This window comes from Channa argus, chromosome 16, assembly GCF_033026475.1.
Source record: "Channa argus isolate prfri chromosome 16, Channa argus male v1.0, whole genome shotgun sequence".
Taxonomy (NCBI): Eukaryota; Metazoa; Chordata; class Actinopteri; order Anabantiformes; family Channidae; genus Channa; species Channa argus.
Genome location: NC_090212.1, coordinates 22,455,434 through 22,478,252, shown reverse-complemented (window position 1 = coordinate 22,478,252; position 22,819 = coordinate 22,455,434). Strand labels below are relative to the sequence as shown.

General features: G+C 41.6%; 1 protein-coding gene across 4 annotated transcripts in view; it reads left to right on the top strand.

Annotated features, from left to right (window-relative positions):
* LOC137101381 (MAM domain-containing glycosylphosphatidylinositol anchor protein 2-like) overlaps positions 1–22,819 on the top strand; it is a 68,280-nt gene that overhangs the window by 30,889 nt on the left and 14,572 nt on the right. For 3 of the 4 annotated variants that reach the window (XR_010911043.1, XR_010911042.1, XM_067479769.1), the window contains exons 5-10: positions 1,414–1,546; positions 2,865–3,137; positions 7,378–7,707; positions 10,132–10,437; positions 15,069–15,341; positions 20,133–20,281. Coding sequence is in view for 2 of the 4 variants with exons in the window: in XM_067479769.1 (XP_067335870.1) it covers positions 1,414–1,546; positions 2,865–3,137; positions 7,378–7,707; positions 10,132–10,437; positions 15,069–15,341; positions 20,133–20,281 (1,464 nt within the window). In the remaining 2 variants the exon portion in view is untranslated. The remainder of the gene's footprint in view (positions 1–1,413; positions 1,547–2,864; positions 3,138–7,377; positions 7,708–10,131; positions 10,438–15,068; positions 15,342–20,132; positions 20,282–22,819) is intronic. The other variant, XM_067479770.1, reaches the window with a different exon arrangement.

The window sequence follows — 22,819 nt, the reverse complement described above, 5'->3', positions numbered from 1 at the left end:
GGTTTTAATGTGCTTTTTTTACCCCTATTAATTCAAACATATTTCACAAAAAGAAATAGCAATGTGGATATGAACAGAATAGGAATTGGATGGACAAAAAAACACTGGCTGGGCAAAGGTTCATGGTATCTAAAGGGTCAGTGGACCCAGTGGACTGAATCAGAGTCTCTGTTTGAACTATTTACTATTGGAAAGTCCTTCCACTCATCGCAAAGACACTCAAAACCACAATAAAGAGACACAAATGAAAGAACAATGCACCGTAACTACACCTGGGCTCGAACAATTGTGAACTCATGAGAATTCTCACTATTTCAATATTATCTAGTCATCAGATTTCCTTAAACTCAAAAAAGGAATAATACAGACACAAAGTGTCCACAAACAAAACCACAAAGTTGCAGAATGTGTGTAGTGGCTCGTTATTTAAGGTATAAAACTACATAAAAGAGAAGTACGTTGTGTATTTAACGTGGATAATTTAATGCAGAATTTCTTACAGCACAGAAATTCAGCCTCCTCTTTCTTCCTCCTCCTCAGTAAATCTTCTGTGTGAAGGACCTGAGCTGTAGTTCAAACCCCCTGTGGATTAAAAACCGCAGATAGAGATTCTAGATTTGTCTTTTTCTTTTGGCTGTGGTTTAGATTTAATTTGGAGCTCAGGGAAGCCGGCCAATCAGGCGGCCAGTTAGCGGGCTGTGTAATACCACAGCACAGATAACATTCATGCCACATTTGAACGCTGTCGACTGTAATGCCTTCAGCACCCAGCTCGAGAACTTGTAACCCTCCCCCTCTCGCTCTATCATCACCCCTCATGGTTCCTAATGAGGAGCTTATCATTTCCTTCCCCATGGAAGAAAAAACTCTTTGTCATTTTTGCACAAACATCCCATTTAAATGTCATCTAATCTCATCTCATCTGATTGTGAGGAGAGAGGCAGCGACAGGGCTGCCAGGGGAGACGAGAGAGATTAGGCAGCGAGGTGAAGAGGAAGAGAGGAATGAGGAGGAGGAAGAAATCAGACTGGAGCTTAAAAAGAAACAAAAGTTAATGAAGTTTAGAGTTTTTTAAAACTGTGCCAATTTCACCAACATCATCTTTTAAAAGATTGGTCATACAGATATAAAATACATTCATGCACAAACTGGGCCAAAATGGTCAAAATATTTTATTGTGTAGGAGAACAAAAAAACACAAAGATTTAGTTTTTCATTAGTTCCATCTATTTATATATCATGTCAGACCCAGATCATGATACAACACACTTGAAGATTAAGCAGAGACTGAAGCAAAAAGCAAGTCGAGGGCAGAAGTGAAAAGAGATTGAACAAAAGAATATGTGGAGTGAGTACATGTCCTCACAGGTGTAAGAAGACAGATGTGTGTGTGTGTGTGTGTGCGTGTTTCAGGGTGAGACGAAAATCTTGAAGTTGAAAAATCTTCGTCCTCAGGATTACGCCGACTACACCTGCATCGCCTCCGTCAGGAACGTCTGCGGTATCAGTGACAAGAGCGCACGCTTCAGTCTGAGCAACAAGACAGGTTGCAAACACACACAGACACACACACACACACACACATTCCTGAGACCACAGTGGGACATGAGCAGAGAAAAATGTTTTGCTCACACACAAAAGACATTTATAGACATTATCGTGGAAACAGTGATTTAGTTCTGTGCTGAATAAATCTATTTATTCTTGTAAACGTGCATCATTAACATCTCAGCTCTGTGTGCACTTAACTCTGCTTTAGTCACAAACACTGGATGTTGTTTTGACTAAAGTTCCCTATTAAGTTCTGAATTATAAGATGCAAGTCACAATTTTATTAAGTTAAAATTTGACATAATTAGTCCAAATTTTAATGTTGTGTATATTTTATTTTCCTATCTCATGTGTGGTTCCCCCAGAAGTAAGCAATTTCTTTAACTGGCAGTATTATTGTTTCTTATAAACTATGAAATGCTGTACAGCTGTAATTTTTCTTTTTTTTCTATTTAGTTTTCAATGTTTGTACATGTACAGCTGGATTAATGTATAACATGAATAAATCATCTGCCTCTGAGTGCACACTGCAGTGCTCTGACCTGTACAGTAGTTTCTCCTGCTAACCCCCCCCTCGTCCCAGGGGCTGATGATATTTACATGATGTCAGCTTCATGGAGGTCGACTCAGCTATTTTTAGTTCCTTCTTTACGTTGTCTCTGCTGAGCTGCTTTTCTGCAGCTCCTGGTTTGCAGGCGATAGAGTCACTTTTATGCTCTTTGTTAAACTGGATGATCCCTTAAATATATAAAAAGTGTAAGCAATAGTCCTGATCTTATCAATATGAGTCTGAGAAGAGTTTAGTTTCGCTCAGAAAAAGGTAATAATTATCAGTTTTACATATGCAAAACATATTCAAACAAATTGATTGATATGTGTTAATTATTAGTACTAATCTGTGTTTCATTGCTGAAGTTTAGGGTCATAAAACTATATGGTGACTGCACATCAGCATGTTTGTTTTCTTTATTTTTATGAATGATTTTGCAGGTTTTGTGTAGCTTTAGGCCTTTTTATACGTACATCCATTTATATGTGAACAGTGAGACTGGGATTAGTTGAGCTCTGTTTGCCAACACAGAGGATTTGAAACAGTCATGATGTGATTAAACGTAGACTGTCAGCTTTAAATTAGGAGTTTGGTTACAAATATCATTTATAATATCATGGCCATTTTTGATTTAAATTTAAAACTGTACGTTTTCTTTTTGATTGTGACTTAACAGCAGAAAACTGTATAATAATGTAATGTAACTGTAATAATGAAAAAAACAGTTTGAAAAAGTCTGAAGTTTGATTCCTCCTCCCCTCAGCTCCCCCCTCCATCAAATTCCTCTTAGAGGACCCCCTGGTGGTGAACCCGGGGGAAACCATAACTCTGGTGTGCGTGTCATCGGGGGGAGACCCTCCTCCCACCCTGACATGGGTAAGGCCAGGAGGGGAGGAGCTCCCTAAGAAGAGAGTTGTGAAGGGTGGCACGCTGACCATCCCCACTGTTAACGTGGAAGACGGCGGCACCTACACCTGCGTGGCATCCAACAATGTGGGAAACCCTGCAAAGAAGTCCACCAATATACTCGTCCGAGGTACGGCACTTATGGTTTATCATGTGGGGACGGGGTTAGAATGTGTCCATTGGCTTGTGTACCACCAGCAGCCACTGTTTTCTCTATCATCAGTAAACTTGTGCTGCCTTTTCTCATCATCATGTGTCACAGTCTACAGTGGGGACCAGATCCATCTTCTCTCTAGAAAAACGGTCACATGATTCCGCTCTTACCTGGTCGTGCTGCACCTCCACTGTACCTCCACTGCTCCCTTCAGCTGTGTGATGTTTAAACGATGTGAAACTCTGCACCAGTAGAAACCTGTTGCTCTTCAGTCGTGTTATTTTTGGGAACAGATGTAAGCATTTAGTTCCTCTGGGATTAAGTTTGAGCTCCAACAGCATCTACCTGATTTCTTTGTGTTCCCGTCTGTAGGGTTCTGACAGTGTTCAGGTGAGGCGCTGCAGGTACAAAGGCTCAGTAATGTTATACCTTGTTGTTTTCAGTGTATGAGCTGCAGCAGAGCAGACCGGAAAAGATCTGAGTTGTTCACAACAAACAGAGCGTTTATCTGCACCTCAGCACAGACACTAAGCTCTCAGCTTATGTCAGTCTTTCTTTCAGTCTCCTTCCTCTTCCCCTCGGCTGCTGCTGTGTCGTCCTGAACTCCATCATCCATGTTCTGCTCCAAGTTTGTTCCAGGTCAGCAGAGCATCCAACAGTTGACCAGATATTGGTTGTAAATCAGTGAGAAATGCTGACTTACCTTTTGTAAAGGAGAGAGGACTTACTTACTATAGATAAACTTAAAAACCAAATTTAGACAGATATCAAAATCCAAACGAGACATGATTCATCTCCTTTTCCCACTGTCGAGTGTTTTCTGTCACCAGTAGGTGTTAGAAACAGTGTTGCACACTACATTCACTGTTTGTGAATGCAGCTCCATATGCCACTGCACGTGTATTGTACCTGCACAGGGACCCCCACTGCCGATTGTCGGCCCTTCCTCTGTGTGTACAGTGCACCCTGCTATACGGCGACAAATCTGCTGGTGTGTGTGTGTGTTTACTCCAGTGACATTAACAGCAAGTTCGCGAAGGCTGAGGACTGTTTGTAGCAGCATTTACTATAAAGGGCAGCTGGTGAGATTAAATTAGAATAAATAAACTAGTTTAAAACACCATTTTTTCTCAAATAAGCTGAAGGGAGCAACTAGCAAAACAATCCCCAGCTCCTCCTGTTCATATGTCAAAGTTTCCTTGGGCAAGACACTGAAAGCCAAGTTGCTCCCGGTGGGTCGGGCCACTGCCGTGCATGGCAGCTCATGCCATCTGTGTGTGTGTGTGTGTGTGTGTGTGTGTGTGTGTGTGTGTGTGTGTGTGTGAAGTAACATTGTGAGTCCTTTGGGTCCCAATAATGTAGAAAAATGCTGTTTAAATCCAGATTCACCACTAATGAAACAAAGACTTAGGAAAACAGGGCAGAATGAAAAAGGGATATGCTGGGCACCATGGTTTAGGTGGTCAAATGTAGGGCTAGGAACAGCCTTTGAACCCCAGGTATTACCTCCATCTGGGTTTGATCCATTCTTTCTCTGTACATTTTATTTAAGTCAGAAATGAAGACTTCCCAAATGTTAGACTACCTTAATTGTAGTGTTTGTGTGTCTCTCGTACTCTGTCCGTGGTGTTTGATTAACAGTGTGACTCCCCCAGATGTGTAGCTCCTTCAGAGGACCTGGTCTAAGGGTTCAGGTTGAGGGGGGTGTAGATGGCATAAGTACTGGGAGGTTGACAGTGTGTTAAATAAGAAAGTGTCCCCTCATTGCAGCGTGTCTCTCTGATGTTAACAGCCAGTCTGATACAGTCTGCTGTTAAAGGACATAGTGTGTGTTTTATTCAGGGAACATTGGGGATTCTGATGTATGAGGGAAAAACTTGTAAGTTTGTATTTGTACTTGTGTTTCAGCTATTGCTGACCATACTTCATTTTTGCAATACTGCAGTACTACTGTGTACTGACAGTACAGGAGCTACGCCAGAGAAATGTGTTTGTCCAGTGATTTTCATGTGTTAGCAACTGCTTCCACCTCCAGTTATGCAACAGACCTTTTACTGACACAGTGAAACACACACACACACACACACACACACACACAGCGTTTGGTTCTGAGGCGTTCTTGCTTTAATCTTAATGAACAAGGACAATCAGCTGCTCGCCTCACGATCTGAAGCTATTTATAAACTCACACATACACACAGATCTGGGACGTTAACTCCAACCTTCTGGCCTGTCTGCAGTCGTCCACTACACACTGGCAGCTTGATACCAACCATTATCATTAATAACCAACAACCAACCGTTACAGTGACGGAACCTCTGTAATCAATGCGTTGATCATTTATTTATGCGTTTATTGTTAGGTATATTTTTGGTTATTTAGTCCAAATGTCCAGACCTACAATATAAATCCAAATAATCTGAGCTCGCCTCTAAGTATGTGCCATATTTTAGCAAAGACATATCAGTTGCCCCAAAGCTCAAATTTTTATGATGGAACATAAATCCCTTACAAATGAATCTTCAAATAAATGTGTATTATTAGAGTGGCCCATATGTGCAAAAGACAAGAACGTTTCACAGAACATTGTTGTGTTTGTGAGCTGCAGAGCTAATTATGTACCAAAAAACAACATGGGCAAACACATCATCTGCTGAAATAGTTTTTACAATAAAAAGTAGCATTTTCTTGTGTTTGGTCTAAATGAAGTCATCACAGTGCATGAAAAGCACAAACCTTTAAACTGTTCCTTCTTCAGTGTGAAATCACTCTATTCATTGCTGGGTCGTAGTGGTTTATTAAGACTTTCCAGACATCCGTCTCTCCAGCATGGATTTCCAGCATTGGGAAGCGTTCTGGCTCTACTCCATGGTCCTTCTGGATGTTTGGGCTCCGTCCCCTCTGTATCTCTAAAGCTGGGTTTGAATCCCCACCCATCAGTTGTGGCCTCGCACAGCCAACAAAGGCTACCTTGGTGTCTACCTCAAGCCCGGATAAAAATGGGAGGGTTACGGCACGAAGGGCACTCTGTGTTTTCTTTTTTTTTTTTTGCTGCCATAAAACGCCCCACAGAAAGCTCCAAAAGCCTGTGCTTCTATAGAAAACAGAAATATATATCAAGTAACACAGCGGAAACAAATAATGCAGCTTCTGTTACTGAACACAGCCTTTAGTATTTCTATGTTGTGTGTTCTTTTAGCTTTTTAAACCACATTTTCATGATCAGATAAAAACAGAAACATATCTGTATAGTTGTCAATGTATAGTTGTACCACAAATGTAAATGATAAAAAATGTTGATGATTGGCACACGGTGGGACTCCTGACTCAGCAACTTTGTTTTGGGGTTTTTTTCCAGAGCACACTGATAATCAGATTATTATTATTATAATTTTTTCCCTTCTGTTCATCCCGTAAGCTCAGGGTCGCCATGTGGTCGACACGTTGCCTGGAGTTGGGTAGTGTCGGGGTTCAGTATCTCGCCCCGGTACAGGGTCCTAATGTGGCCGGGGGGCTCGACCATGAACCGACTTACAGATAAATTTATTAAAACTTACAGAAAATTAAAAAAAAACTAGTACATTAAAACCAGCCCACTTACGTTTACATTAAATTTAGTCATTTGCCAGACACTTTTATCCAAAGCGACTTATAAGTGAGGTACAAGGCAGCAAAAAGAGAAAACATCAAAGCAAGTTTTTCAGCAGTTTTTTTGCTGCTCGTCACTCACCTTATGTTCTGTGCGGTCAAAATGAAAGATTGCTGCTGCTTATCGACTCTGATTGACAGAGGGGGTCTTACCTATGCAAACACGTGATGAATCCTGTCTTACGACTTCACACTGATCTGGAAACCAGGAGGTTCAATGTAAAGTGGAAGAAAAGCAGCAGCACGGTGTTGGTGGACCTTCACAGGATTAGAACGAACAAATGGCCTTGGTAATAATTGAGGCCCCATTTGGATGGATTAGTTTCTCCACAGCAGGAGGGTAATAATGTTTCTGCTGTAGGATTCAAACTGACGACACACATCACGGGCTCAGTTAAAGTTACTGTGACACAGTTTACTTTAACTGTCTAGTTTCTTAGGCTTTGGCTTTGGTTTATAAAGAATTTTTCCAGTTAGTTGAGTTGACCCTCTGGAGTCTAGGGTATATGTGGTAGTTTTTGAATACTTTTGATTTTATCTTTATATTTCTGTTTCTCCCTGGTGCAGGTCTACGTAAAGGTCGGTTCTGGATTACGCCCGACCCGTATCACAATGACGACAATATCCAGATCGGCCGGGAGGTGAAGATCAGCTGCCAGGTGGAGGCCACGCCACCGGAGGAGCTGCAGTTCGGCTGGATGAAGAATGGTCGACCGCTGAGAAGCTCAGAGCGTATGGTCATCACACACACAGATACCGATGTTTCCCCAGGAACCACCAACCTCGACATCATCGACCTCAAGTTCACCGACTTCGGCACTTATACCTGTGTGGCGTCACTGAGGAACGGAGGGACCCCTGAGATCAGCATCGACGTCAACATATCATCCACCACAGGTGAGGCAGAGCAGTTGGACCAGAAATTTGTCAAAATGAAACACAGCTGTTGCGCTAATAAAGACAATCTAAAGTCAAAGAAAAGCTCAATCAGGTGAGCTGCTGTTGAAATATTCAAAACCACAAAACACAACTTCAAAATCTCCTTTAGTTACAGTAAAAGCCTGGATCAGGAGCAAAAAGCAAACTCAGAGACCTGCTCTCGACATCAGTCTCCAAAGTGAACAGGTACAGAACGTACTTGAATAATTCTAAAGGTGGGATTAGGAAAATTGGGAGGGGGTTAAACTGCAGCTGTAGTTTGTGTTTAAGCACTGGTTTCATTCTCAGTTGATGAGTTTTGAGAGGCTGTTGCTGTGCACCTGTCAGAACTGCACTAATAAACCTCCTGCAGAGTCTCAGGTTCCTGCAGAGACAGAGTCTGACAGCAGCTTCTCGTGGACGCTCCATGCTTCCGTCTCAGCTCTTATAGAAGGGTTAAGTCACCTGTTGCATTTTTTTACCTGTACATAATCGGAGGCTCTGTGCTGAATGTGAGGAGGAACTTACTCTTTAAATCCCAGTAAACAGGAAGGCAGCATCTTTTCACAGCTGACATTTAGCAGGTTTGTAGCTGAGCAGTAACTTCATGTGTCAAATGTTCACTAATCATAATCAGTTGCATATCATCACTAATAGCTGTAGAGATGCTCAGTGGTCATTTTCTTAACGGTAAAAACGTTGAGGGATTTCTGAGTGCACTAAATGGTCAAAGACAGTAAATGTAGTGAGCTATAAAGTAAATAGGTAGGTTTCTTCCCAGTGTTAAGATTTATTGGTTTAATTCCTCCTGGAAAAATTGGACATTTAGTTGATTCCACTCCAAACGACACAGACGTTAAAGTGAGACTTTCTTCATATGTTGATATGCTTCACTTTTTATTTTTCAACTGTAAAAATGGAAACAAACAATTATTGTGTTGTGGGCTAAAGTTGTTCAGATTTTATTCATTTAGCTGTGGTAAAAAATAACAAAAAAAATGATAAATATCTGAAAATAATAAAATTCATATTAGTAATAAATTATATCATTTGCTATAATTGAGTATCTAAATCTTGAGTCAGTTTTGCAGAAATGTTCAGGTTTTTTCAGTACTGATGTTGCCAACATCAGCATGGAGCCAAGATGAAGCTGCATCGAGGGGAAAAGGTCCTAAATTTTCTTTTGTTGTGACTGCAGCTGTAAATTAAACCTGTTTTCTCAGCAGCCTAAAATAATCTGGAAACAACACAGAGAGAAACTTTATAGTGTCACTGTTTGAACAACTTCTGGTGATGGCGGTGAAAGTAAAAAAAAAAGTTTGTTTTCTGCAAAGACGAAAGAAGAGGTTCTCCTTCAAACAGACGTTGCACAGACAAGCGTCTGCATGTGGACGACTTCCTGTTTGTTTGACTTTGCATCTTTTCTCCTGACTGCCAGAGTGGAGCAGGTGGAAAGAGATGGAGGATAGAGATTTTAATGGCGGCGTAGCTGCAGCTACTGATGGATGGTTTGTGTTGAAACAGAAGGTCGCTGCTGCTTCCCCGTAAGGAAAATAAATGTTAAAAGAGTCCAGCCGCCCCCCAAGCCCCCATTCTCAGTGTGTTTTTAAATGAAGGACTCACTCCACATCAGACAAGTTGGTCTTATGTCCCTCTGGTCTTTATTCATGGTCAGTGTTTCTCTCTGCACCAGCTCAGTGTGAAAGGGAAAACTGTGAAGATAAAAACATTTTCTATAAACGTCTCAATGTGATGTATAACTGCAGCTGCTGTTGATTTGAAAATTACAGGTCAAGACATTTAGTAACTTTCCATCACTGTGCTGCCAACATGCAGATTTGATTAAATGTTAACTTAGGCATTTTTTCATTATAAATACCAAATAGTGTAGAACAGATAAATGACGGGTCTTTGTCTCAGAGATCATGGAGGAGACTTTATTCTTAATGAATGGAAAACAGAACATACATGTACTGAGCCCTGTATACAGCAAACCTGTGGTTGGATTGTCCAGGAGCCTCCACAAGCCCCAGGACATTTGTTCATCGTTACCTATAAATTCACAGGTCGTCCATCCTCCACACTGAAGGTCTCTGAACTCTGTGTTTAGTCCCACAACCTGATTTCTTTTACTGTCGACGTTCATATTTTTTTGATCATCATATACAAACCTAAACGTGGATTTTACTGTGACACTACTGTCAGGATTCACTTTTCAGAAGTTCATACAGTAAATTTTACCTCAAAGGGTTAATGACATGTCAGAAGTGTCTGAAACTGACTTTGTATGGTGCATGTGCACATCAAACCCTCAGTCAACTGTCTGAGACAAATGAATTCATGGACCAAATAAAGAGTTTAAAATCTGTGACAGTGTGTGATCATCCTGTCTCTGTCCTGCAGTTCCCCCGGAGCTGACTGTCCCCAGGGGCCGCTCTCACCTCATCGCTCAGGAGGGTGACACCGTGGACCTGCAGTGTCTGGTCTCAGGAAAACCAAAACCCATCATCCTGTGGTCTCGGGTGGAAGAGAGCGCAGCGGCAGCGGCTCTGATGCCGGACGGCTCGGCTCAGGTGGAGAGCTATGACGGCATCCTGAGGATCAGCAACGTTACGAGAGAGATGAGCGGGACTTACCGCTGCCAGACGAGCCAGTACAACGGCTTCAATGTGAAGCCTAGAGAGGCCCTGATCCAGCTGGTGGTGCAGTGTGAGTAACACACACAGGGAGGGGGGTTAATCAGCTAATCCATACGTGCACCTCCAGGCAATTATATTAATGGTGTGTGTGAGATTAATTACATTGATTTAGCTCTAATTGAAGAGAGAGGATGTTTTAACCAGGTAGAGATGGGGAATAAGATTCAGTTTGCCCATTGAGAAGTTCAGAGTGGTGCTCACTGGTTTCCTCATAATTAAACCCACAGAAAGCTATAAATATAAAACACAAAAAGACTTTTTCCAGGATCCTGAACAGTCAGACCGGATCCAGCTCCAGACTGTGCCTTTTGCAGACTCACAGCAGGAGGCTCACAACAACAATCCTGAGCATAAAAATTATTTTGTGAATTTTCACCCATGCCTGATATATATATATAGTAGCAGTAGGTTCAGTATTATATTGAGATAATAAAAATAGAGACAGTGATAGAACTCGACCCAGCCTTTTAAAACAGTGTCATCTTCAATTTGGCTTGTTGCTGTTAGAAAACATCAAATCCTCCAAGCTGTGATATCTTCATCAGCCTCTTTTTCACTAGCTGCACAGTTTCCAGCTGAAATCAATCGTGACATCTTCTGCAGATGTAAACAAACCGCAGCAGGAAACAACTGTGCTGCTTCAGCCCTTGAAACACCCAGAGAGCTGCAGGAGCCCCGCAGAGGAAACGTCACATCATCCCATCACGCTGCATCACATCCATCACAACACACACCATTTTGGCGGAAACACACACCAGCAGCTCCATCGCAGCAGGTGGAGCGTCGGTTCGACGCCTCTGCTCCAGGGCACGCGGGCAGCTGGAACACATGCTGGCTGTCTTACTGTAGACGCAGATTGAATCTGCAACCTTCCAATCACGCTCCATCTAACCTGCAGGGCACCGTGTTGCACAAAGTATCGTCAGAGTATGTGACAGGAAGCTGCACACACAGACACACAAACACACTCACACACACACATACAGCTCTTGGCTTCCTGCTGCACTAAAAGGCTGTCAGAGTGAATCTCCTCTGCAGCTCAACTCGTTCTAATTCTCCAGAGAATCGATGTGGAAACGGGCAGCAAATCCTCAGCTGAGCAGTTTGAAGAGAGTAACACTGAAAACAAGTCGACATCCAACTCTGACCCTTCAAATGATAAAGAACTCTTTATTAATACAACCAGGGAGGAAAGAGTACTCAAGTAAAACTACTGTTTATAGCTGCAACTATTTAAAGGTTACTATTTAGAAGAAACCCAAATACTGCTTCAAAAAACTAAATACTTTAAATACTTTTCTAATTACTATGAATTACTAATAAATCAGCTTCTCCGTACTCTGACTGTCCTTTACATGTTATCATTAGTTGTTTAGTATTAACCAAATTTAGAAGGACCATCTCCTGTGTGAATTCTCTCCTCTCTAAACTTCCTGGGGCATGTTTGGTGTTTCCACCGTGAAGCAGCAATAAGCAGATTAAAGTGAGGGCAGATTACAGGTGGATTACTGTGAAATAAATGAAACAACATTCAAGTCGCACACGCTGCAGATTTAACTCTAAGCAAATAGGAAATTTCTCTGATCCTCAAGAAAAGCTGCTCAGTGAGAACAGCACAAAAATAAATCATGTCTCAACACGTGGACACAAGTGAGCAGAAAACAAGTTGTTCGTGAGTTAAAATGGACACAAGAGCTGGTTAGATGTGTTAGATTAAAAACCTCTGCATTTTGGTCTCTATGCTGTTGGTCATTGTTTGTGTCCTGCTGCTCAATGTCTTTTCATAAAAATGCTAATTGAGTCCACATGTGGCCTCAAGATAAAAGCTTATGAGTAACATTGGAAATGAGCTGTTAGTGGCTTTTTTTTTTTTTTTAAGGTTTTACTTTGACAATAATCCCTCACAGGCTGTCGGCCCCTTTACTGGATTATAAGGACAGTAGTGATGTGCGGAGGTGACGTCCTTACAATCCCCCTGACAAGTGTCGTCCTCAGGGTTTTTTAAACAACAACTTGCCGACGTGTAAGGAGTGAACAGACAGAAGAGTTTAAAGTGAAACTGATGACCCTCACTGTGGTATAATATCCCCCTGAGGTCATTTTTTAAAATGAAAAATGTCTGCAGCTAGTGTCACTAGTTACATCATATTAGTGTACACAATTAGACAGTAATATAACACATCACTTCATTAACCTTAATCTTATTATTAAAGCCACTTTATGAAATCACTCCCTACAATCAGCCTTTTTTTGGAGTTGTAACTTAGCTAGTAGGCCCAGCGATGCACAGCTGCCTCTGCCTGCACCACTTTGCAGGTACCCTGGTCCTCTGTCTACCAGTGGCCGGCCTGTGGAGAGATTCTCAGTTTGAGAAAGACACCCAGCTGCAGATTAAGATCAGAGAGTCCTAAAAAGATGGTTGGCTTTTAACCACAATCTTTTCCAGATGTTAGTCACTTTACAGCATTTCTGGCACCGATGGCCTTTCCTAACCCCAACCACTGGGCCCAGTTGTCTGACGGTAACTCATTGTTTCAAGGTCCATATTCAGCCAAGATTAGGACCTTCTGGCTAATATTGATCACGTTCTGCAGAGGTCGGCAGTCTGCCATCTTTGTCTGCAGCCTGATTCTCCTGCAGATAATTTAGCACTACTCGAGACATATTCCTGGGTCCATGAAAGCTGCCAGTCATTGTCAGTGGAAACCTGGTGTAGACTCTGAGAACACTCTGCTGTGTGAGACAGAGACAAAAGGACCCAACATTAGACCTCGAGCCCAGTGGGTGGTAGTGTGAACGTAGTGGTAAATACAGTAAGTGACAAACCTGCTGATTGTTCTTACAGCTTCTCTAACTGGGATCATTTTACTGAATGAAATTATCAGGTAAATTCGATTTTCCTCCTTTGTTCCTGAAGTGTCATCATAGAGCTGCAGGCTCCAGCCAGAGCCAAACTTTGAACACTATTAAGTCATAAGGACAAAACTCTAGAAAAGATTTTTAATGTGCAGCACATTATGGGAATTAAACTGCAGAATCTGACAAATCAAGAGCGCTCAGCAGAAGGTTACAGCCAGGCAGAGTCATCAAACCTTGCATGTTCATGGACTGATTCCCTCACAGAGGAAATGTCCTCGAAACATTTCTGGAGGGTCAAGATGAAACACAGACTTTTATCTGTGTGTGTGTGTGTGCATGTTGGATGCTATAATCAAAACCTTTGCCTAAATATGCACTGTCCACACCTTGTGAGCACATTAGTTTTAGGATTAAGTTCTGGATTTTGACTCATCCGTTCCAGAACATCACATTTCTTCTGCCTTTATCATTCTTAGAGGTGTTTAGGGTTGTTGTCTTGTTACATGATGACACCTACACCTTACACTTACAGCTTTGAATCCATGGTGGTTTACTTTTCTCCTGATAGTTGACTCATGAACATTTGATATTAACCACTGCAGGAGAGGCCTTGCAGAGGCCTAACTCTGGGGTTGCCTTTCACCTCCTGGACTATACCACACCTTGATCTCGGTGTGATCTTTGTTGGTGGACCAGTCCTGGGGATCATAACAGTGTGCGGAATGACAGTCGACTGGTGGAGTCTAGAAATTCTTTTTTAGCTTTTTTAGAGCCTGGGGAGCATCCACAACTCTTCATCTAAGGGGTCCGGAAATCTCCTTCGTTGGATCCATGACACACTTCTACAAACCTGTGCTGTCAGACCCAGACTTGTCTTCTTTAAATAAGGCAGGACCTTAGACTCAAAGCTGAGTGTCATATTGATCTGATCACCTGACTCTATTTTTCCCTTCAAATAACTAACTAATAGTTTTAGAGGTTCATATAGCTTTCTCACACACAGATATGTAACAGTAAATCTGTTGATACAATAAATTAAATAAGTTTATACAAGTTACATTGAACTCAAATAAGATTTTTTTCAGTTCTAACTTTATCTGCAGGCCAACCAGCTCTGATCTCTCAGCCTGAATGAATCATGCAGATCTGTCACTACCTCGCCCCAGGGGACACAACTATAACCAGAACTCTCTTCACCACTGAGGATTCAGATATTTCCTCTCTGAGGTCAGAGGACGGTCACTGAAGCAGCTGGTTTTTCTGTCTGTTGATCCGTGTTTGACAGCAGGACGTTAATCTGTGAAGTGACACCTGTAACAGGCCTGAAATCCTCAGTGGATGTTCTGCAGCAGGGATTTAAATAGACAGATCAGGCTTCTGCCTTTGTGCCCTTTAGCAGAGCACTCAGCACTGAGGCTAACGTCTGTCTGAGTTTAAATATTTCAATACTTAAGAGGTTTAAGGTTATTTTAGAGACATCTCTGGCTTCATTAAAGAGTGAAGTGAGAGAGCAGCAGCTGTGACTCATTCAGTCTGGATTTATTAGTTTTATCACTTAAATACTTTCAGGTCAGTTCATGTGCAAAACTGATGACGTTCAAACAGACCCAGACTGATCAAAATAAATGACTAGTCTCTTAAACTTCCGTTTGGTTGACTTTAAGTTGCTTTTGTTTACATGATACCAAACCAAAACAATTAAATGGATCCACTGGTGGGTTTTTCTGTCACTTTCTGTCACTTTTAATCAAAGTGTCATTCCCTTCTCTGGCTGTCTACCAGTTCCTCCTGTGGTGGAGCCGGTGTATACAGAGATCCGTCAGGCTCTTGGCCGGGCGTTCGTCCTCGCCTGTCACCTGGTGCGCGCTCACCCAGCCCGCCTCCTGCGATACGAGTGGAAGCTAGGCTCCCGCCTCCTCACTGTTGGACAGTTCAGTGACCAGCAGGGGGACACCGAATACCACGTCAAAGCTCTGAACCGAGAGGGCTATGGCGAGTACACCTGTGACATCACCAATGAAGCGGGGGCGGGGCGCTGCACCTTCCTGGTCACAGGTGAGTCGCCAGCTTAGGTGTTCTTGTTCTACACAACACTTAGAGACACTGGTCTCTGCTTGTCAACTTGTCCTTGAAGCTTTACCTGGATTAAAATAACTTGAGACTAAACCTTTACATGTCTAACAGGACTTGACTTGAACTAGTCTAGAGATTTGAGATGACAAATCTTCACCAGAACTTTTTTGAAATTACTTAGCACATCATTTGTCTTAAGCACCTGGAGACTTAATTTGGACATGTCACAGATGACCTGTGAAAATTAGGCTTCACTTTGACTTTTTTGAAGGACATGACAGTGGATGGGACTTAAACCTGCAGTGTGCAATTTAAGCTAGCACCAACATGAGAATCAGTCCTCTGTCCTTGTCCCTGCTTCCCAGCTCTGTTTCCCTCGTTAAGCTCTGTGCTTTACACCTCAAATACTATTAGTACTACAAAATACAGAAAGAATAAGCTAATAAACTTGCTAATCAAGCAGAAATCATTGCTCACCATTGATTGGTCATTCGAGGGAGCCTCGCTTTAAGCTCTTTTAGAAGAGAACCTCTGTGCCGCTGCTAATACTGTCCAATAAGTCTGTGTCACTTTTTCCGCCGCTGCACATTAAGGTAAGTGTTGGAGCATATTTCTATTAAAATATTTATATTTATATTAAAATCGGTTCACACTTGCACACTACTTTTACTCTTTAATTATTTGCAAATCGGTTGGAACATGTCTTGATTGGCTAGAAGCAGATTTCGGCCTGTCTGGAATGACCTACACATATGTTAAAGAAGAATTGATTTAGACAGTGTGAATTGTTTAGCTTTGTCTTAATGTAACTGAGACTTGACTTTTTCTTCAATTGAATGACTTGAGACTTGGTTTCGAATCTATAGATTACACTTGGACAAGTATTGGTTTAGTTAAGGCAAAACTTGACCTTACGCCATTTTGGTGTAAATTAGGTTTTTAATTAGAATAAAATAGAAACATGGATTTGCGCAGTAAGTTTTGTAGTTCTATTCGGTCTATTAATTTTAACCTGTGTAACTTAACCCGACCTGGACCCGAACCCGATATCTAAATTTCTCTTTGAACACAACCTGCACCCTTGGGTACCAATGGGTCTCGGTAGGCTCAATTCAGGTTTCCACGCTTCAAAGCCACTTAAGTTTGTGGTACACACAAGCAACTTGGGCTTCAGTCCTTTAACATGCTGAGTGGAGGTGCTGTGGTTGGTGGACAAGCTGCACGACCTCTGGTGCCACGTCTGTCCCATTATAGCTTTTTAAGACTTTATTGGATAGCGACACTATAGTTTGAGTCATCAAAGGAGGAGGAGTGACTAAGCTTGACTTTATCTAGTCTTGACATGAATTGACTACATTTATAAGGTTCAGATAAGGGAGCCATCGTACATGAGGTGACCTTGTGTGGGATGAAGTGCTTTGAAAGGCTCATCACAGGCTTCATCATTTCATCATTCCCCAACCCATTGGAGCTGTTACAGTTAACACACAGTCCCAAAAGAACAACCAGTGATGCCATCACACATCTCCACAAAGCACTGAACCATATGGACAACAAGAAGGGAAACAATGTTAAAATGCTGTTTGTTGGCTACAGTTAAGCACCAAGAAGCTGAAGGACCTGGGACTCAGTCCAACCCTCTGTCAGTGGGTCGCCTGTTTCCTGACTGGCAGGCGACAAGCAGCAAGGATTGGAAGACGCGTCCTTCCTTCCTTGTCCTCAACAGTGGAGCCCCCAGGGCTGTACCCTGAGCCCCCTGCTGTACTCCCTGTAGACATATGACTGCCTTACCACATCCAACTCTACCTCCATCATTGGGTTTGCTGACGATGCTGCTGTGATGAGCCTGATCACTGGTAACGATGAGGCCTACCAAGAGGAGATAAGCTGTCTGCACAGCTGCTGCCATAAGAACAATGTCGTCCTGAATGTCAGCAAGACAAATGAGTTGTTAGTGGACTTCAGCATGAAGTGCCTCTAAATCTCCATCAGTTTTTACTGGCCCCTGGAAAAATTGCTATGACAGTTGTCTGCAACAGTTCTGGTGGACACTAAAAAGTGATTGATATAGTTATTTTTTTTTATTTGCTCCTCTTTTGTGTTTTTGCATGAGCTCTCAGGGCCACTGCACATTTCACTGCATGTAATACTGTGAATAGTTATATGTATAAAAAAAGATCACTGGCTTTCAGTTTGTCCCTTCAGGGGTCACCACAGCGGAACGTGTTCTGCACGTTGATTTGGCATTCATTTTTATGCCGGTTTTATCCAACCGCAACCCTCCCAGTTTTTTATTTGGGCTTGGGACCGGCAGGGCCACACCTCATTGGGTGGGATTCGAGCCTGTGGCCTTCTGCATCCCGACCCAATGCTCTACCACTGCATTTATTTTACTGTACATACAGTTAAGCCCAGTCGGGTCCCGTCCCACACCTGCTACACATCTGATGGGACTTCGAGCTGTTTTCCAACTCTGGTTACGTCTTGCGAACGAGAACGTGATATTTAATTAGACATGATTTCACCTTTAAACCCTGAGTGCTGGCAGAAGCAGAGCATCACTGAGAGTTTCCTGAGGGGAGTTTGAACGTTATAAACAATATGCTGAGCTTCAGGAAACCTTCACATCTGAACTCACTGACAACAAACACTTTAGTCTCTGTTAGAACATGATGAAACTTTCTGCTGTCTCCTCTCTGCTGCTGAATTAACAGGTGAGGACTTCAAGCTAAAACACAATAGACATGTTACAAAACAAAGCTTTATCTTTTATGTTTGCACTTCTGCTGCACATTGATGCTTTCTGACACCTTACGTCATTAAAGGACCAAGCCCATGTTTTCTAGCCCCCTTTCACTGCATTAACTGTGACTTTTGTTTACTCGACATTCTCCTTCATGTTTTCATCCATTGATTTTAGGATGATTCGTTTCCTATTTTCAGACACACAAACGCATCCAAGTCAACTTTTAGTTTTTAATTGTGAAAGCTGTGTTTTTGTCTCATGGTAACAAAGCAGTAGGTAAGGACTGGTTCTACCTTTTTAATCTGAGAGCAAAGAATGGGGATATCAGAGTTGTAGAAGTCATGTCATGTCATCTCTGCATGTCTGTTTTGTGCTTTTAAACTCTCATGTAAACGCTCAGACTATTGTTTTTAGCTGAGCAGAGTTTCAGACACAGGAAATGCTGGATGGCTGAGTCGACTCCAGTCTCCGTGCTCCCCTGATGAAAGCACCCCTGCAGAGACGCACTGTCAGCTCCGCCACACTTTTACTGTAAAACGGGCAGCTGCTATAAGCCTCTTATCGGGGGCCATTCGCCGAGCAGCGGCGTGTTCTGCAGGCAGCAGCGAAAAGTGTTTTAAGAGGGGGCGTTGTAAGCCGAGGATGGAGAGCTGATGGAAAATGATGGCGATTATGTCGGGGTTGTCGTCACTGAGGTGATGTTTGTGTTGTTAATCAGGTGTGAACACACCGGTGGCATTTTAAACCTCACTCATCCTGCAGCATCCACTGAGATGACAGCAGAGCTTCAGACCAAAGTGACATTTCACTTTGGCATTAAACATGACGGCACATCAGAGTGTCACCAGACTGAGGCTCACACCTTCAGAGGGACGAATGGGGAGCTTCATTTTTGGACTCTTTGTCTTTGCGTTAAAGCAGCACAAAATCTCCTTTATATTTGTATTATTTATGTTCTAAAAAACATTTTAGACAGTTCAGACTAAATAAAAGGCTTGTTGATCAGGTATATTATTGTGATTTGGATTTTGACATTGGTTTATGTGATGTTTGTTACCTCAACATTAATTAATCTTTGAGTTACTGAAATTCAGACTTTTAGATTTACTCAGACTAATACGTCTTCCACAGTAAAGTCCTGTAAACTGAAGGACAGTCAGGGTGCTGTGGACCTCATTTGTAGACTTTAGATTTGGGGCAGCTGGTTAACCATGCCAACACCTGATCTGAATCATGGTCTGAAGATCCATAACTTCACATGAAGCCGTAATCTTCATTCTCCAGGTGCAGAAAAAGTGGAGCTTAAGTACAGATTGTGTGTGTGACACTGGTGAAATTAAGTTTTAGAAAAATCCTCCGAGTCATTTTGTGGATACGGCTGCGTCAGGCAATCAGGACTCAGGTCTGTGTTATCAGGTTTTTAATGTTAAAGTCTTCATCTTTCTTCTTCTTCTGTGGTGTAATCCTCCAACCTGCATATCAGCAAAAACACACACACACTCAGTGTGAGTGTGTGTGTTTTTGCTGATATGATGTGTGTGTGTGTGAGCTGACAAATATACCAACATGCTCTTTCACACATGAACTGTAAACACACACACTGTTTACTGTCATATTAAGCTTTATAATCCTGTTGCCTCTGAAATTGGTTTCCACCAGTGAAAAAAGAAGGACAAAGAGAAAAGATGTGTTTTCAGTTTGGATTTAAAAATCCCAAAAGAGCTTCTGACAAATGTGCTGCTGACATTTATTCCAAAGAAAGGGAAGAAAATAAGAATGTGATGAAAGGGCAGCAGGACCACACAGAAAAACTAGTAGTTCAAGTACAGATCCCTGTAGAACACCATAAATGACCTGGCTTTGGGCCATTGAAGCTACAGTTTACCACCTACTGTACCTTGACCTGACTAAAACATTAGGCAGCTATGAATCAGAACCACTATGAGAAAGAACAAAAGTGTTTTGACATCTGTTTGTGACTGAACCTGGTTCTGACCCCCTTTGCCCTCTGACCCCTGTGTCCTCAGGGAAAGCCTATGCTCCAGAGTTTTACTATGACACGTATGGTGCCCTGTGGCAGAACAGACCAACGGTCTACGGCTTTAAGCTGCAGTGGACCCAGATGGAGCCCAACGCTGTGGACCGAATCCTAGCCTACAGACTCAGCTTCAAACAGGTGAGTGCACTAAACACGTTCAGCACTGAATGTATGCCACTAACCAGTGCTGTGCCTGCAGCAAAGAACTACATCTTCCCCATTCTTGTACAGAAACCCTCTTGCAACAGGTGTCACGTTCCTTTATCAACCCGAACACACACTGTAGTTTATTTTGTTCCACATTCTTTGTTCTGTTCCCACAAATACTAGAAGCCAAATATAGATTAATACGCTGTTGAAAATAGTGCCCAGAATGTGCAGCTGATTACTCATTTTTAGTGAACCTATTTTTGAACGTTTAAAGATTTGCATTTTCAGCCCCAGAGCAGCTCTGCACATGGGATTAGATGATGATAAGATAACCATACAGTGAGATCAGATGAAAACTCTGTGATGTTTCATGTGTAAATCTGGAAATAGTCAAAAAAAATATTGAGCATTTAGAAACTGGGTCAGAATTAAAATTTAAGCCTTTGAGTTGTTAGGATCCACCTGTCTACTGAATGTGAGCTTCAGTGGAAGAAACTTTGTCCAACATGGTCAAATACAGTTTGTCTTCTGCTTCAGTTTACATGTCTCATGTTGTCCTAAACCTTGTGATTAAATGCAAGTGTATATGAAAAATTCCAAATTTTCTATCAGTTCTCACACTCTTGAACCTGAGAGAATAACACCAGCTTTGATTTGTTACATGTGCATTCATTTTTCTTTTTACTTTAGTCGCCTGTGAGGCAACAAATTTGAGACTGGAAAGTTCAAAAACCTTTTTTTACATTTATGGATATTGTGGCACTTTACATAACCATCGGTTTCTATTTGAGGTGATGCATGTCAGGCTTTAGAAATTAGCCGGTGACATTAAAGTATTCTGTGTGTTTTTTAAACTTCTGTAAAGCAGATTGTCAAACAGGTATTAAATTTGTTCATGTTAGTTTTTCCTCCTTCTAAGTGCCTACATAACACTTCTGAGCTGAAGTTGACCTTTGGGCTTCTAGATTTACACCTTTTCATCCAATCTAGATTATGATAGAAAAAAAACGTATTTTATAGAGCAGATCATCTAACTAAACAAAGCTGCAGAAATAAAGACGACAAAATTTTTTATTTATGCATTAGCACGTTCAGTTTACATTTACATTTAGTCATTTATCAGACGCTTTCAACCAAAGAGTCTTAAAAGGCAAACAAAAAGTTCTGACCATGAAGTGAATAGGAAAAAGTTTAGTTTACATTTGTGCTTCTTTGTGGGTTTGAATGTTAATATCGATCATCAGGATGTTGGTTAAAAGCATTTAGATTTGTTTGTGCACAGCATAAATGTGTTTTGCACCATTTTAGAGAAATTAAACATTATTTTTCCAAATACATTTTCTCGTCATTAACTCCAGAGCAGTGACTCATTTGTTTGCATATTGTTTGTGCAACATTTTTGCTTCATTAATTCTCAAGTTAAATAAATTATAATAAGTTGAGACATAATGAAGCACAGATGCTTGTTTTGCTTCCACAAACAAATGAGACACTTTGGAGTCATTAGGATGGTAATGAGGTCCTGACAGAATCAGCCTGGGCTTAAAATTTTTATAATCTCTACAATAGTTCCAGTACAGGCTTTTATTTTGAAAGTTTTATTTATATCCTGAACACATGATGTTCAAACCTCACGTAGGTGCAATGTTTGCATGAGATTTGATTGTCTTCCCTGCAGACACCAGTAATTACACACCACCTGAGTAACTACAGTTGTTTGCATAGACAGGAAACACTGCTGCCTAGTATGTGTCTGTAAACACATGTGTCTTTGTGGGGACCTGTTGTATTCTTACATCTTGTTGCAAAGTGAGGACATTTGTTCTTCTTGAAAAGGATGTTTGAGGAGTCATATGTTGTTCAAGGGTTAAAGTTAGAACTTTACTATATTTGTGCTGGTTCTCATGAGGATAGAAAAACAAACGTGTGTCTGTGAGATACTCAGTGACCAGATTGCAGTAGCTGGAGATAATCATCTGTCTCTGACAGACACAGTCTCTTTCTGTAGCATCATGTTTGATGTTAAACTCTCCTTGGAACCTGAGAATTATCGTAAACACCCACAGGTGACCTGATCAGATCTGAGGGGGTCAGCATCAAATAAATGTGTTTAGGGAAATTAATAACACAAGTTGTTGATAACATTGAGGAACAGTCCTCAGGCAGACAACACAACACACTTGTATCAAAAACCAGACCAAAAACAGTCTGCAGGAGACAGTGTGACAAAAGCCTTGCTTCCCTGCTGTTGTGTGAATTTGAGCAGATTAGTTGTTGAACACCAACAGCTGCAGACTCCGATTCTCCAGTCAGTGCAGAGGAAATGAGGGTGATTTAAAAAGTTCCAGTCAAAGCTCCAACAATAGAAAACTCTGTGAAAAACTTGATTAAAATTTGACATTTCGTTTAGTTGCTTCAGCCCCCTCATCTCTTCACACACACCTGATGTTTTCATGTCTAGATGATATTAAACTTATCAGGAAAATCTTCTCAGACATTTGATTATTTTCCATCAACATATCGGAT